Source organism: Hyperolius riggenbachi, chromosome 6, assembly GCF_040937935.1.
Source record: "Hyperolius riggenbachi isolate aHypRig1 chromosome 6, aHypRig1.pri, whole genome shotgun sequence".
Classification (NCBI taxonomy): Eukaryota; Metazoa; Chordata; class Amphibia; order Anura; family Hyperoliidae; genus Hyperolius; species Hyperolius riggenbachi.
This window is the reverse complement of record NC_090651.1, coordinates 197,994,556-198,012,169: the sequence shown is the minus strand read 5'-3', so window position 1 is coordinate 198,012,169 and position 17,614 is coordinate 197,994,556. Positions and strand designations below refer to the sequence as shown.

General features: G+C 47.4%; 1 protein-coding gene across 16 annotated transcripts in view; it reads right to left on the bottom strand.

The window, feature by feature from the left end:
- The window catches only part of MSANTD2 (Myb/SANT DNA binding domain containing 2), a 538,095-nt gene extending 521,220 nt beyond the window's left edge, over positions 1–16,875 (bottom strand). For all 16 annotated transcript variants that reach the window (XM_068240270.1, XM_068240271.1, XM_068240272.1 and 13 more), the window contains exon 1: positions 16,369–16,875. In XM_068240270.1, the coding sequence (XP_068096371.1) occupies positions 16,369–16,827 (459 nt within the window). In that variant the 5' untranslated portion in view covers positions 16,828–16,875. The remainder of the gene's footprint in view (positions 1–16,368) is intronic.
- Positions 16,876–17,614: the final 739 nt, after the last annotated feature.

Sequence of the window (17,614 nt, the reverse complement as noted above, 5' to 3'; positions counted from 1 at the left end):
GGCTTCTCCTGTCGACATGGCGACGAGCGGAGTGACGTCATGGACGTCAGCCGACGTCAGACGCCTCCGATCCAGCCCTTAGCGCTGGCCGGAACTATTTGTTCCGGCTGCGCAGGGCTCAGGCGGCTGGGGGGACCCTCTTTCGCCGCTGCTCGCGGCGGATCGCAGCAGAGCGGCGGCGATCAGGCAGCACACGCGGCTGGCAAAGTGCCGGCTGCGTGTGCTGCACTTTATTTGATGAAAATCGGCCCAGCAGGGCCTGAGCGGCAGCCTCCGGCGGTGATGGACGAGCTGAGCTCGTCCATACCGCCCGGCTGGTTAAGGACCGGCCGCTTTTTTTCCATTCAGACCACTGCAGCTTTCACGGTTTATTGCTCGGTCATACAACCTACCACCTAAATGAATTTTGGCTCCTTTTCTTGTCACTAATAAAGCTTTCTTTTGGTGCTATTTGATTGCTCCTGCGATTTTTACTTTTTATTATATTCATCAAAAAAGACATGAATTTTGGCAAAAAAATGATTTTTTAACTTTCTGTGCTGACATTTTTCAAATAAAGTAAAATTTCTGTATACATGCAGCGCGAAAAATGTGGACAAACATGTTTTTGATTAAAAAAAACCCATTCAGTGTATATTTATTGGTTTGGGTAAAAGTTATAGCGTTTACAAACTATGGTGCAAAAAGTGAATTTTCCCATTTTCAAGCATCTATGACTTTTCTGACCACCTGACATGTTTCATGAGGGGCTAGAACTCCAGGATAGTATAAATACCCCCCAAATGACCCCATTTTGGAAAGAAGACATCCCAAAGTATTCACTGAGAGGCATAGTGAGTTCATAGAAGATATTAATTTTTGTCACAAGTAAGCGGAAAATGACACTTTGTGACAAAAAAAAAAAAAAAGTTTCCATTTCTTCTAACTTGCGACCAAAAAAAAATGAAATCTGCCACGGACTCACCATGCCTCTCTCTGAATACCTTGAAGTGTCTACTTTCCAAAATGAGGTCATTTGTGGGGTGTGTTTACTGTCCTCGCATTTTGGGGGGTGCTAATTTGTAAGCACCCCTGTAAAGCCTAAAGGTGCTCATTGGACTTTGGGCCCCTTAGCGCAGTTAGGCTGCAAAAAAGTGCCACACATGTGGTATTGCCGTACTCAGGAGAAGTAGTATAATGTGTTTTGGGGTGTATTTTTACACATACCGATGCTGGGTGGGAGAAATATCTCTGTAAATGACAATTTTTTAATTTTTTTTACACACAATTGTCCATTTACAGAGATCTTTCTCCCACTCAGCATGGGTATGTGTAAAAATACACCCCAAAACACATTATACTACTTCTCCTGAGTACGGCGATACCACATGTGTGGCACTTTTTTGCACCCTAACTGCGCTAAGGGGCCCAAAGTCCAATGAGTACCTTTAGGATTTCACAGGTAGTTTTGAGAAATTTTGTTTCAAGACTACTCCTCACAGTTTAGGGCCCCTAAAATGCCAGGACAGTATAGGAACCCCACAAATGACCCCATTTTAGAAATAAGACACCCCAAGGTATTCTGTTATTAGTACGGTGAGTTCATAGAAGATTTTATTTTTTGTCAAAAGTTAGCGGAAATTGATTTTTTTTTTTTTCACAAAGTGTAATTTTTCACTAACTTGTGACAAAAAATAAAATCTTCTATGAACTCGCCATACACCTAACGGAATACCTTGGGGTGTCTTCTTTCTAAAATGGGGTCACTTGTGGGGTTCCTATACTGCCCTGGCATTTTACGGGCCCAAAACCGTGAGTAGTCTGGAAACCAAATGTCTAAAAATGACTGTTCAGGGGTATAAGCATCTGCAAATTTTGATGACAGGTGGTCTATGAGGGGGCGAATTTTGTGGAACCGGTCATATGCAGGATGGCCTTTTAGATGACAGGTTGTATTGGGCCTGATCTGATGGATAGGAGTGCTAGGGGGGGTGACAGGAGGTGATTGATGGGTGTCTCAGGGGGTGGTTAGAGGGAAAAATAGATGCAATCAATGCACTGGGGAGGTGATCGGAAGGGGGTCTGAGGGGGATCTGAGTGTTTGGCCGAGTGATCAGGAGCCCACACGGGGCAAATTAGGGCCTGATCTGATGGGTAGGTGTGCTAGGGGGTGACAGGAGGTGACTGATGGGTGTCTCAAGGTGTGATTAGAGGGGGGAATAGATGCAAGCAATGCACTGGCAAGGTGATCAGGGCTGGGGCCTGAGGGCATTCTGAGGGTGTAGGTGGGTGATTGAGTGCCCTAGGGGCAGATAGGGGTCTAATCTGATAGGTAGCAGTGACAGGGGGTGATTGATGGGTAATTAGTGGGTGTTTAGGGTAGAGAACAGATATAAACACTGCACTTGGGAGGTGATCTGACGTCGGATCTGCGGGCGAACTATTGGTGTGGGTGGGTGATCAGATTGCCCGCAAGGCGCAGGTTAGGGGCTGATTGATGAGTGGCAGTGACAGGGGGTGATTGACAGGTGATCAGTGGGTTATTACAGGGAAGAACAGATGTAACTAATGCACTGGCGAATTGATAAGGGGGGGTCTGAGGGCAATCTGAGACGTGTAGGCGGGTGATTGGGTGCCCGCAAGGGGCAGATTAGGGTCTGATCTGATGGGTAACAGTGACAGGTGGTGATAGGGGGTGATTGATGGGTAATTAGTGGGTGTTTAGGGTAGATAACAGATGTAAACACTGCACTTGGGAGGTGATCTGACGTCGGATCTGCGGGCGATCTATTGGTGTGGGTGGGTAATCAGATTGCCCGCAAGGGGCAGATTGATGGGTGGCAGTGCCAGGGGGTGATTGATGGGTGGCAGTGACAGGGGGTGATTGACAGGTGATCAGCGGGTTATTACAGGGAAGAACAGATGTAACTAATGCACTGGCGAATTGATAAGGGGGGGTCTGAGAGCAATCTGAGACGTGTAGGCGGGTGATTGGGTGCCCGCAAGGGGCAGATTAGGGTCTGATCTGATGGGTAACAGTGACAGGTGGTGATAGGGAGTGATTGATGGGTGATTGATTTGTAATTAGTGGGTGTTTAGGGTAGATAACAGATGTAAACACTGCACTTGGGAGGTGATCTGACGTCGGATCTGCAGGCGATCTATTGGTGTGGGTGGGTGATCAGATTGCCCGCAAGGGGCAGGTTAGGGGCTGATTGATGGGTGATTGACAGGTGATCAGGGAGATAGATGCATACAGTACACAGGGAGGGGGGGGTGATCAGATGGGGGCAGGGGGCAGGGGGGGGGATAAAAAAAAATAGTGTTTACAGATAGTGACAGGGAGTGATTGATGGGTGATTAGGGGGGGTGATTGGGTGCAAACAGGGGTCTGGGGGGTGGGCAGGGGGGGTCTGAGGGGTGCTGTGGGCGATCTGGGGCAGGGGGGAGGAGAAATCAGTGTGCTTGGGTGCGACATAGGGTGGCTGCAGCTTGCCCTGGTGGTCCCTCGGACATTGGGACCACCAGGGCAGGAGGCAGCCTGTATAATACACTTTGTAAACATTACAAAGTGTATTATACACTTTGTATGCGGCGATCGCGGGGTTAACATCCCGCCGGCGCTTCCGTATGGCCGGCGGGATGTTGCGGCGGGTGAGCGGTGACAGGCGCCGGCGGAGGATCGCGTCACAGATGACGCGATCGCTCCGCCCATGCCCTTACAAGGACCGCCGCCTCTCGTCTATACGGCGGTCCTTGCAGGGTCCACTTCCCGGCCGCCTCTGTGCGTTAGGCGGTCGGGAAGTGGTTAACCTTTCAAATCAGATTTGCCTCATGCAAATTTGTGAATCAGCCTAACAGAATTAACGCTCGTAAAACATAAGAAACTAAAAAGATGGAATTTAAATAACATCACTTAGCTGGGTACAGATGCACAATTTGTACGCAATTTGTGTTACCCACCAGGACTGACCTTGGTGCTGTACAGACTTGTTGCTAAGCAAAAAAAAAAAAGCCAAATGACTCACATGACTCACTGTGAAGAAGGGAGCAGGGACGAAAGTGCCAAGCTCGACAGTGCAAATTCTGTAGTTGGGCTTAGGGGTGAAACAACAAACTTTACACCCTTATCTACTTAAAGATCTAACATATCAGATCATTAGGTGACTGTGGCAAACCTAGGTCAACACCAGCTCTAAAGTAGGTTCTAGGAGGAGGAGGTTACTAGCCAGAGATTTCAGAGGCTGAGGGGAGGAGGAGAGGGGAATGAAGTTTTCACACGTACGTTTTATTCATGCACATAAGACAGTAGTGTTCTCCCTAGAATTTTTCCCAGCCGGTGGAATGAAAAAAAAAATAGCTGGGTGGGGCGTGATGAGAGAATAAAAGGCCGGCGCTTTTCTGCACAACTCTGCTTACAATGGAGGAAGTGAGCTGATGACAGCCGAGTGCTCACCAAAACTAACCAGGTGGAGCACCTGGCTAAAAGAGTCTGGGGAGAACACTGGACAGTGTATGATCTGGCATTGTATTACTACCTGTATTGGGTTGTGTATCTTATTGCTTATTACCTGTATTGTATTGTCAGTCACCCCTGTTATTGTCTGTAATCCTATGTATTGTATAACGCTAGGTAATATGTTGGCACTAAACAGATCCAATAAATGATAATGTATGGCCAACATAACAGTCGGTAGAGGACAGTGATCAGAGAGCTGCTTATTATTTTGGTTTCAATGACTGGAGATTGGATGTGGTCCGTCAAGCAAGCAAACCGTTATAATTAAGTTTTGGTGGATTTATGCTGGGCATACACATCAATCAAGCCTGATGGCTCGATTGATAATATCCGACAGGTCCGATGACCTGCCGGATAGATTCCCCGCTCGATCCCCGCCGGCGGACAATAGCACGGAATAGAGCAGCTGATTAGGAGCTCCCGCGGGGACCGATCCGCGCACATGCGGGGACGAGGCGGAGGTCGATCCAGCGGGTAATCGGCCACTGGATCGACCCATGTATGCCCAGCATTATTTTATCCTCTGTTGTGGAGTGCTGCTACTATGATTGTATACATCTACATTAAACAGCAGGGAAGGTGCAAGAAAAATACAAGCACATGCACTGCCAATCCAAACGAGAAAGCAGCCAGTGGATTCCAATCCACAATTGACAAAGAACCATGATATAAGCGTTCCTCATCGATGATTTCCCCACACTCTTAATAAAACACCTGCAGCCACCCAACGCTCAAAACATGGAGAAGCGCCCACCACATTAATCTAAACGAGTAGTTATGTATTGGTTTCCAAAGGAGAGTATACTTTTAAATTAAAATATCATACAAACAAATTGTAATAGAACCACTCACATTGCAGGTCCATGCACACTGGACCCTGTTGTATCAGTTCGCATTACACAATAGCCACCAATAAAGTGCTCTGTGCTGTAAACCAAATGTCAGATTGATCTTATCCTTCCAGACCGGTTTCAGCCTACCATCATCATACAGCACAGAGCACTCTATTGGTGCCTACTGTGTCTATTGTGTAATGCAAACTGATGCAACAGGGTCCAGTGTGCATTGCCCACAATGGGAGTGATTCTATTACAATTACCGTATATACTCGCATACAAGCCGAATTTTTGACCCCCAAAATGGGGGTCAAAAGTTGGGGGGTCGGCTTGTATGCGAGTCTTCCCTGGTGGTCTAGTGGTGGGTGGGTGGTCCGCGCCCCGCTCCCCCCGGCCGCCGCTGCTAATACCTGTTTAGGCAGCGGCCGCTTCCTAATCCGCGTTCCTCTTCTTAAGTGTCTTCTCAGAGTATCACAGCAGCGCGCCCGGCGCTGCTGCTGTGACGATGCAGGGGGCAGGAAAGAGCGGTTCCCTTGGCAACGGCGATACAGATCGCCGCTATAGGGAGCCGCGCTCTTTCCTGCACTCTACATCGTCACAGCAGCAGCGCCGGGCGCGCTGCTGTGATACTCTGAGAAGAAACTTAAGAAGAGGAACGCGGATTAGGAAGCGGCCGCTTCCTAAACAGGTAATAGCAGCAGCGGGGGGCGGGGGGGCGGAGCACTACATACCTATGCTGGGCACTAAACTGGGCACTATACTGGCTAAACTGGGCACTATACTGGCTAAACTGGGCACTATACTAGCTAAACTGGGCACTATACTGGCTAAACTGGGCACTATACTGGCTAAACTGGGCACTATACTGGCTAAACTGGGCACTATACTAGCTAAACTGGGCACTATACTGGCTAAACTGGGCACTATACTGGCTAAACTGGGCACTATACTGGCTAAACTGGGCACTATACTGGCTAAACTGGGCACTATACTAGCTAAACTGGGCACTATACTAGCTAAACTGGGCACTATACTGGCTAAACTGGGCACTATACTAGCTAAACTGGGCACTATACTGGCTAAACTTGGCACTATACTAACTAAACTGGGCACTATACTAGCTAAACTGAGGCACTACCTACCCATACTGGGCGCTATACTGGCTATACTGGGCACTATACTGGCAATACTGGGCACTTTACTAGCTATACTGGACACTACCTACCTATACTGGGCACTATACTAGCTATACTGGGACACACTGGGGGGCTGCACCAATCCAGCATTTCCTACCCCCGGCTTATATGGGGGTCAATCATTTTTCTCTGTTTTTTCAGGGAAAAGTTGGGGGGTCGGCTTATATGCGGGTCGGCTTATATGCGAGTATATACGGTATACTTGTTTTTATAATAAATGTAATTAATAATATAGACTCCCCCTTTGGAAACCAATACCTGACTACTTGTTTATATTTATGGTGGTGGACACTTCTCCCTGTGTTGAGCACTGGGTGTCTGCATGTGGTTTTATCAGAGTGTGGGAAATTCAGCGCTGAGGAATACTTTTATCTTACATTAACCACTTGAGGACCGCCCCCAGCCGATGGGCGGCGGCAAAGTCCGGGCCCAAACGACCGCAATACGCCCATCGGCGGGGGCGGCTGCGGGAGTGGCTATGCGGCGATCGCGTCATTCGTGACGCGATCAGCCGCCGGGGACACGCTCCGCCCACCGCTCGTAGTAACCCGCCGGCCGTTCGGAAGCGCCGGCGGGTTACTAGCACCCGGATCGCCGCTGCACATATGTATAATAGGCTTTGTAATGTATACAAAGCCTATTATACTGGCTGCCTCCTGCCCTGGTGGTCCCAGTGTCCGAGGGACCACCAGGGCAGGCTGCAGCCACCCTAGTCTGCACCCAAGCACACTGATTTCCCCCCCCCCTGCCCCCTGATCGCCCACAGCACCCCTCAGACCCCCCCCCCTCTGCCCACCCCCCAGACCACTGTTTGCGCCCAGTCACCCCCCTAATCACCCATCAATCACTCCCTGTCACTATCTGTCAACGCTATTTTTTTTTATCCCCCCCCCCCCCCCACCCCTCAGATTCTCCCCAGACCCCCCCCCCCCCCCGTGTACTGTATGCATCTATCCCCCCTGATCACCCGTCAATCACCCGTCAATCACCCCCTGTCACTGCTACCCATCAATCAGCCCCTAACCTGCCCCTTGCGGGCAATCTGATCACCCACCCACACCAATAGATCGCCCGCAGATCCGACATCAGATCACCTCCCAAGTGCAGTGTATACATCTCTTCTCTCCTCTAAACACCCACTAATTACCCATCAATCACCCCCTATCACCACCTGTCACTGTTACCCATCAGATTAGACCCTAATCTGCCCCTTGCGGGCACCCAATCACCCGCCCACAGGCTCAGATTGCACTCAGACCCCCCCTTATCAATTCGCCAGTGCAATATTTACATCTGTTATTCCCTGTAATAACCCACTGATCACCTGTCAATCACCTATCAATCACCCCCTGTCACTGCCACCCATCAATCACCCCCTGTCACTGCCACCCATCAATCACCCCCTGTCACTGCCACCCATCAATCAGCCCCTAACCTGCCCCTTGCGGACAATCTGATCACCCACACCAATAGATCGCCCGCAGATCCGACATCAGATCACCTCCCAAGTGCAGTGTTTACATCTCTTCTCTCCTCTAAACACCCACTAATTACCCATCAATCACCCATCAATCACCCCCTATCACCACCTGTCACGGTTACCCATCAGATTAGACCCTAATCTGCCCCTTGCGGGCACCCAATCACCCGCCCACACCTCAGAACGTCCTCAGACCCCAGCCCTGATCACCTCCCCAGTGCATTGCTTGCATCTATTTCCCCCTCTAATCACACCTTGAGACACCCATCAATCACCTCCTGTCACCCCCTAGCACACCTACCCATCAGATCAGGCCCTAATTTGCCCTGTGTGGGCTCCTGATCACTCGGCCAAACCTTCAGACCCCCTTCCGATCACCTCCCCAGTGCATTGATTGCATCTATTTTCCCCTCTAACCGCCCCCTGAGACACCCATCAATCACCTCCTGTCACCCCCCTAGCACTCCTATCCATCAGATCAGGCCCAAAACATCCTGTCATCTAAGAGGCCACCCTGCTTATGACCGGTTCCACAAAATTTGCCCCCTCATAGACCACCTGTCATCAAAATTTGCAGATGCTTATACCCCTGAACAGTCATTTTGAGAAATGTGGTTTCCAGACTACTCACAGTTTTGGGCTCGTAAAATGCCAGGGCAGTATAGGAACCCCACAAGTGACCCCATTTTAGAAAGAAAACACCCCAAGGTATTCTGTTAGGTGTATGATGAGTTCATAGAAGATTTTATTTTTTGTCACAAGTTAGCGGAAATTGATATGTATTGTTTTTTTTTCACAAAGTGTCATTTTCCGCTAACTTGTGACAAAAAAAAAAAAATCTTCTATGAACTCACCATACTCCTAACAGAATACCTTGGGGTGTCTTCTTTCTAAAATGGGGTCACTTGTGGGGTTCCTATACTGCCCTGGCATTTTAGGGGCCCTAAACCGTGAGCAGTAGTCTAGAACCCAAATGCCTCAAAATGACCTGTGAATAGGACGTTAGGCCCCTTAGCGCACCTAGGTTGCAAAAAAGTGTCACACATGTGGTATCGCCGTACTCAGAAGAAGTAGTATATTGTGTTTTGGGGTGTATTTTTACACATACCCATGCTGGGTGGGAGAAATCTCTCTGTAAATGGACAATTGTGTGTAAAAAAATCAAACAATTGTCATTTACAGAGATATTTCTCCCACCCAGCATGGGTATGTGTAAAAATACACCCCAAAACACATTATACTACTTCTCCTGAGAACGGCGGTACCACATGTGTGGCACTTTTTTGCACCCTAAGTGCGCTAAGAGGCCCAAAGTCCAATGAGTACCTTTAGGATTTCACAGGTCATTTTGCGACATTTGGTTTCAAGACTACTCCTCACGGTTTAGGGCCCCTAAAATGCCAGGGCAGTATAGGAACCCCACAAATGACCCCATTTTAGAAAGAAGACACCCCAAGGTATTCCGTTAGGGGTATGGTGAGTTCATAGAAGATTTTATTTTTTGTCACAAGTTAGCGGAAAATGACACTTTGTGAAAAAAAACAATTAAAATCAATTTCCGCTAACCTGTGACAAAAAAAAAAAAAAAAAATCTTCTATGAACTCACCATCCTCCTAACGGAATACCTTGGGGTGTCTTCTTTCTAAAATGGGGTAATTTGTGGGGTTCCTATACTGTCCTGGCATTTTAGGGGCCCTAAACCGTGAGGAGTAGTCTTGAAACGAAATTTCTCAAAATGACCTGTGAAATCCTAAAGGTACTCATTGAACTTTGGGCCCCTTAGCGCAGTTAGGGTGCAAAAAAGTGCCACACGTGGTATCGCCGTACTCAGGAGAAGTAGTATAATGTGTTTTGGGGTGTATTTTTCCACATACCCATGCTGAGTGGGAGAAATATCTCTATAAATAGACAATTGTGTGTAAAAAAAATAAAACAATTGTCATTTACGGAGATATTTCTCCCACCCAGCATGGGTATGTGTAAAAATACACCCCAAAACACATTATACTACTTCTCCTGAGTACGGCAATACCACATGTGTGGCACTTTTTTGCAGCCTAACTGCGCTAAGGGGCCAAAAGTCCAATGAGCATCTTTAGGCTTTACAGGGGTGCTTACAATTAGGCACCCCCCAAAATGCCAGGACAGTGAACACACCCCACAAATGACCCCATTTTGGAAAGTAGACACTTCAAGGTATTCAGAGAGGAGCATAGTGAGTCCGTGGCAGATTTCATTTTTTTTTTGTCGCAAGTTAGAAGAAATGTAAACTTTTTTTTTTTCTTTTTTTTGTCAGAAAGTGTCATTTTCCGCTAACTTGTGACAAAAAATAAAATCTTCTATGAACTCACCATGCCTCTCACTGAATACTTTGGGATGTCTTCTTTCCAAAATGGGGTCATTTGGGGGGTATTTGTACTATCCTGGAATTTTAGCCCCTCATGAAACCTGACAGGTGCGCAGAAAAGTCAGAGATGCTTGAAAGTGGGAAAATTCACTTTTGGCACCATAGTTTGTAAACGCTATAACTTTTACCCAATCCAATAAATATACACTGAATGTTTTTTTTTTTTTTATCAAAGACATGTAGCAGAATAACTTTCGCGCTCAAATGTATAGGAAATTTTACTTTATTTGAAAAAATGTCAGCACAGCAAGTTAACCAGCTGGGCGGTATGGACGAGCTCAGCTCGTCCATCACCGCCGGAGGCTGCCGCTCAGGCCCTGCTGGGCCGATTTTCATGAAATAAAGAGCAGCACACGCAGCCGGCACTTTGCCAGCCGCGTGTGCTGCCCGATCGGCGCCGCTCTGCGGCGATCCGCCACGAGCAGCGGCGAAAGAGGGTCCCCCCAGCCGCCTGAGCCCAGCGTAGCCGGAACAAAAAGTTCCGGCCAGCGCTAAGGGCTGGATCGGAGGCGGCAGACGTCAGGACGTCGGCTGACGTCCATGACGTCACTCCGCTCGTCGCTATGGCGACGATGTAAGCAAAACAAGGAAGGCCGCTCATTGCGGCCTTCCTTGTTTATTCTGGGCGCCGGAGGCGATCGGAAGAACGCCTCCGGAGCGCCCTCTAGTGGGCTTTCATGCAGCCAACTTTCAGTTGGCTGCATGAAATAGTTTTTTTTTAATTTAAAAAAAACCCTCCCGCAGCCACCCTGGCGATTTAATCAGAACGCCAGGGTGGTTAAAAAAGTCATTTTTTTGCCAAAATTCATGTCTTTTTTGATGAATATAATAAAAACTAAAACTCGCAGCAGCAATCAAATAGCAGCAAAAGAAAGCTGTATTAGTGACAAGAAAAGGAGGTAAAATTCCTTTAGGTGGTAGGTTGTATGACCGAGCAATAAACCGTGAAAGCTGCAGTGGTCTGAATGGAGAAAAAGGCTCTGGTCCTTAAGGGGCGAAAAGACTGTGGTCCTTAAGTGGTTAAAGTGGACCTGAACTCTTGCACTGGACAAAGGGAAAACAGAGAAATGCACCCTGTATGTATTTAGAGAGTTTAGCCTGTCTAATTCCCCTCATTTGTGTCTAACCACTAGTTGTAATTTGATCCCTCCCCTGTGTCACATAACTGCCTATGGCAGATAAGCCCATTTGAAAGCACAGGCTGTAAACAATAGGTCTGCTTCCATGAATCAGGAGGTAGAAACAGTGCAGATTTATTTTAGGATTTATATCAGCCGTAACAAAAATATTCTTGGTTTAAAAGTTATGCTGTTATGTATCTTTTACAGCAGAGAGGACTTTCTGGGCTCGTTTCCACTATCGCGAATCCGCATGCGTCCAACGCATGCGGATTCGCACATGTAATGCAAGTGGATGGGCCTGTTTCCACTGTAGCGTTGTTGAGGTGCGTTTTTTTCAGCGGTAAAAAAACGCACAAAAGAGCCAACGAATTCGCCTGCGAGTGGAATGCATGCGAATCGCCGCTAATGTATTTAATAGGAAATTCGCATGCGGCTATGGTATGCGAATTTTCATGCGAATTCGCATGCGAATTCGCATAGGTACCAATGTAACTTCAAACAGGCAGTGACATGGTTAAATTCGCATATACCCTCACCTATGCGAATCCGCATGCGAATTCGCGGCAAAAAACGCGCAAAAATTCGCATCCGCATGCTATTTCATGCAATTTCAACAGCGGTGGAATCCAGGCGATTCTGCACCGCAATAGTGGAAACGAGCCCTCTGAGTTCAGGTCTGCTTTAAACAGCAACTATTGTGGTGTAAGTCTACTCAACGTGAAGTACACATACCCCAAGGAGTACTTCTGATAGGACCAGGGGGTTCTCCAGCTTGATACAGTTATTCATATATAGCAAATTTAAAATGTTAGAAAATGAAATCCCATATAAAATACTCAGTTGGTGGTGGTGTTTAACTCCTTCGAAGGCAAAAGTAAATGCTTGGAAATTGTTTGAAAACAATTACCATAAACTACTTTTACAGTGGAATATAACCCTGCATTTTTAACTTTGCTCTAAAACATTATTTACAGCATATTATATGCAAAAAGCATTTTTTTTTTTTTTTACTAGACCAGCATTGGAAAGGTTAAACACAAAGGTTTAAGGTTTCAGGAGAGATATGCAGAGGTTCAGATTGTTACATTCTATATAGTTATATGTATCGATTGAGAAATGTTACACACTCTTTGGCTGTCCTCCAGCTCCTGAGAGAGTGAGTCACATTCAACACTTAAGGCTAGTACACACTAGCAATTTTGATTGACCAATGATTGCTCAATTTTACCCAGGGCCGGTTTAAGCAACAATGGGGCCCCAGGGCAAAATAAACCTAGGGGGCCCCCCCAACATATACCCCGGAACAAAAATCGGCATACCTTTTTTGCAGCTGGTATAGTCAGGGTGTGAAGTCACTCCCAATCGGTCGGAGCTCCACATTCTGGCTATCCCAGCCTGCATGGGGGACAAGGGGTTAAAAAGTTTCAGGAGGGGGGACCCCACATAATTTTTTTATTTTTTTTTTAATTCCCACACTCTAAACATAATTTTTTTTGGGGGGTAAATAGAAAAAAATGCCAGGGATCTTCATACAGCCATATTGCGGCTGTATAGCGATCCCTGGCCAAAGCGCTGCGGCTGCATATAGACCCCCTGGAAACCCCGTCAGGAAATTTATTGCGCTTTCATTTGATGCATGTAAAATTACACTACCGTTAGGTTTGCTACTAAAAGTGACATTTACCGCATTTAAAAGTATACTTTTTTCCTTTAAAACTTTAAAATCGATTTTCTCAAAAACTATAAGGTCTTTTTGAAAAATGTTTTTTTTCCTCTTATTCCTAATGATCTCCTTAACATATCCTGCAAATTTAGGGTTTCTAGCATTTAAGGTGAATTTGCTATCAACCAATAAAGTCGGCAGGTTTTTAAATGTGTATTTTTTCCTTTGAAACTTTAAAATCGATTTTCTCAAAAACTATAAGGCCAATTTCAAAAAAAATGTTTTCCTCTTGTAGCCACTGGGGGCCCCTACAAACTCTGGGGCCCTGGGGCAGCTGCCTCCTCTGCCTCTATGGTAGCGCCGGCTATGATTTTACCACCTCCATGTAGTATGAGGGCCAAACAGATTTTCAATTCTATGCAGATTATATAGGTAAATGGTCATACTACATGGAGGTGGTAAAATTGAGCAATCATTGGTCAATCAAAATTGCTGGTGTGTGTACTAGCCTTTAGATACATTTATGTAAACAAAATGTATCTTTGTCAGCTTCAGATGCGTCTGCAGAAATCTCCAGGAACTTTAAAGCTGTGTGTAACCCTTCCAATGCTGGTCTAGTAAAAAAAAAATGCTGGTTGCATATAATATACTGTAAATAATGTTTTAGAGCAAAGTTGAAATGCAGGGTTATATTCCGCTTTAAATATATCTATGTCAAGGATAATATTTCTCACAGCTCTGTCTACAACTTGTAGCATTGTAATTGGCTAAGTAGCGTGGACAAAGTTATTACAACCTACTGAAGTGAGAGGTATATCTATATAGGTGGTCATATTTATTTCCTTTTAAGCAATACCAGTTGCCCTGCTGATCCTCTGCCTCTAATACTTTTAGTCATAGACCCTGAACAAGCATGCAGTAGATCAGGTGTTTGCCACTTGTCAAATCTGACAAAAATAGCTGCATGCTTGTTTCTGATGTGATTCAGACACTACTACAGCCAAACAGACCTGCAGGGCTGCCAGACCACTGGTATTGCTTAAAAGGAAATAAATATGGCAGCCCCCACATACCTCTCACTTAAGTTGTCGTTTAAAGTTGTAGAGGGTGCAATCATTGTGGTACTGCAAAAAAAATAAATAAAAAGTCATTTGAGAACTGTTAAAACACCAACCAATCACACAAGCAGAATTTCCCTTTGAGGTTTTACTGCTGTGTAGTAGACTAGTAGACTAGCTCCACCATTTTAGGGTGAAAAACTTTGCCAAGCACTAATCAGATTTAGAAGGTAAAATACCAAATCTGATCGGTTTCATTTCTGCCTGATCGGTTCCCCCATAGCCTTATGATTCTTTCCAGATTTCAGGGTCTAAAAGCGGTGCAATTTATTTGCACCCTTTCAGACCCCAAAACCTGTAGAAAATCATGCTGCCAGGGAGATCTGCAGCAGTTCCAGCAATCACTCCCTTCTCTCGAAGCAGTGCTTTTCAGCGCTGCTAGATTTGGGCGCAGCCATAGACTATAATAGGAATCGGTCTACAGCGGCGCTCAGTGAGTAACGTCGGCTCCGTCAAAAGACGGAGCCGAAGTTGCTTAAAAAACACAATCATTCGGCCTCCAGCAATCGCTGGAAGACGAATTATATCATCCCCCCACTATCCATGGCGGCCTGAAGAGGGAATAGTAATTAACACGGTCCGGACTTGTGCAGAAGCGGGATCAGCCATATAACAGCTGTATCCTGCGTCCAAGTCTACCGGCGCCGTTTTCATAGGTATGCCTTTCTCTGGCTCCAGTGCTGCAGTTATCTCTTCATCCTCTGGGTGGCGCTGCAACTCTAAAGTGAGATCTCACCAGGAGGAAGCAGAGCCCCGAAGGAGAGAAAAAAGAATGGCGGCCGACAGCTCCCCTTGGAGGTAAGTAGAAACGCCTGCTGCACGCATTGCTCTGCACACAGCCTCCGGCGGCTACCCGAAGCACAGGTTGGCATTACCGCCCTGACCCTAGCTTGGGATTACCACCAAGGAGGTTAAAGGAGTCATCAAGCTAATTACTCTACCCCCCCCCCCCATCTACTTACCTGGGGCTTCCTCCAGCCCCTTGCAGCTGACATGTCCCATGCTGCAGCTCCACTCTCAGCCGCCGGCCCAGGATCCCCATCAGTGCAGAAGGCAACCTCGAGGTAGTTCTCTATTGCGCCTGCATGAGCGCCACTGTCAATCAAGTCCACGTTGTCCAGACTACTGCACAGGTGGGGTAGTTCTGCATCTGCACAGTACATTCTAAACAATGTGGACTTGATTGACAGCGGCGCTCATGCAGGCGCAGTAGAGGATGGCCTTGCAAGACAATGTGCGGGGACCTCGGGCCGGCGGCTGAGAGCAGAGCTGCGACATGGGGCAAGTCAGTTACAAAGGGCTGGAGGAAGCCCCAGGTAAGTAGATCAGAGTGGTAGGATAATTAGCTTGATGACTACTTTAAGTCAAATTTCCAACTCATCCCTGGTAGAATGATGGGTGAGGATGACCAAATGCAGTATGGAGAAAGGATACACAAAGTACAAAGTAAACTGTTAGTTCCCAGTGAGGGAAGAGGTAGTACTTTCAATCTCTTCCAGCACTGGCTGAGGGCCGCTCATTGCCTAGACCTGCAAGGGCAACAAATCATATGGTATAGCACATGATGGGTGGAGGTTAAAAGGTGGCACATATGGTTTGCCGTTATATGGAGGTCCCCACAATGTTATTGAGGAAGAGGTTATTCATCCTCTGTCAGCACTGACAGGAAGACCTCATGGTCCATATAAGTCGGAACTCAGGATGCCATTAAATTAATATTAAAGTTATTGGTCAGAAAAGATTATGGGAAGATATAGTATGATGAATGTGAGTCCCACAGTATACAGCAATACATCAACAACAGGTTTATGCACAGGGGCTCAGCATGGCATATAGTGTCATGAAATTACCTTTATCCTCTTCCAGCACAGGCTGGACCAATGCCCATCACACTTTGTATTATGATGGGCAGGTAGGTCATTCATAGTAAATGGGTGAAAAGTATGTAGCATTGTTATGAGGGTTGGATACAAATAATTGAGAGTAGGCAGAGTATGGAGTACAATTTGAGAGCCCCTGCACGACATGTGGGGGGGGAGGGGCGTTACCTTCATCCTCTCCCGGCACTGGCTGGGAGTCCTTTCGTAGCCCAGCTCGGCCAAGGCCCGGGACACCCTGTCGTACATAGCTGGTCCGGGGGATTTAGTGCCGAAGATTGTGCCTGCGCCCTCAAGCTGCTGGTAGCGAGCCTCCACCAGCCTCTCGTTGCCCCACACTGCGATGAGAGCGTTTGTTTCGGCAGGTGTCCAGGACATGCCTCTGCAAGCGGCGGTGGAGTAAGAGGGGGCGGGAAGGCCAGCGCCGGCGGTCAGGGGAGAGGAGCAGTTGGGAGTGGACGGGTTAGATACTGAGCGGTTGCCGTCACTCAAGCCGGGGGACGCCGGGGACATAAGCTCGTTCTTCGGTATTTTCAGGCCGGGGGACGCCGGGGACATAAGCTCGTTCTTCGGTATTTTCAGGCAGGACGAAGCCTCGGACGGAAGCTCCGAATTACAGGGCGCCGCCATCTTCCCCCTTGTGTGCGGCCGGAAGTGACGCGCCGGAGGCAGGGCCAGGTCGTGTGCGACTGCCAGAGTGGAGGGCTCTAAAGTGACGTAGTGAGGGGGAGGTGAGGCGTGAAGCTTTCGCTGACTGAGAGAATGTTTGTGTGGCACTGGCCAGCGTTGATTGAACCTGAGCCACACCAAAGAGAGATTTAGTGCCGCAGGAGCAGTTTTCGTAGTCAAAACTTTTTTTTTCTGCCGTACAAATTTGGAGCAAGGTAGACCAGTTGCTACACATCAAGGCTGTGATCCAAGGGATTGCTGCAGTGAGAACGGCAACCCACTTGGTGCTATACGTACAGTGCTGCCCATGTTTGCTAACCATTTATTCTAGTGTTGTCCGGATCATGAACGATTCGGATCTTTGATCCGAATCTATTTTATGAGTCGATCATCCGAATCATCAAAATGAGTGATTCGGATCGCAAAAGGGGCGGGGCCAGGAGCGACACGCCCCCTCTCAGCGGGCAGCGGGGTCTTGGAAGCAGAGCAGAGATGGATCGCTCTGTTGGTGTTGTAAGGGAGGCAGCCTTGCAGGGAGACAGGTAGATGAGAGAGAGGGGACATGGGTGCCACTGCCAGATATGTGTAGAGCACACATACTGGCTATAACGTGCTGCCCATTATAGGCTGGCTGTTCCGTAGTGCTGCACAGTGAACACATTGGAAGATTTTGGCTCAGCACAGCTCAGTAACTTTGCAGACAGTGTGATTGAAAGGCAATATAATCCTCCTGCACTCGGCACTAAAC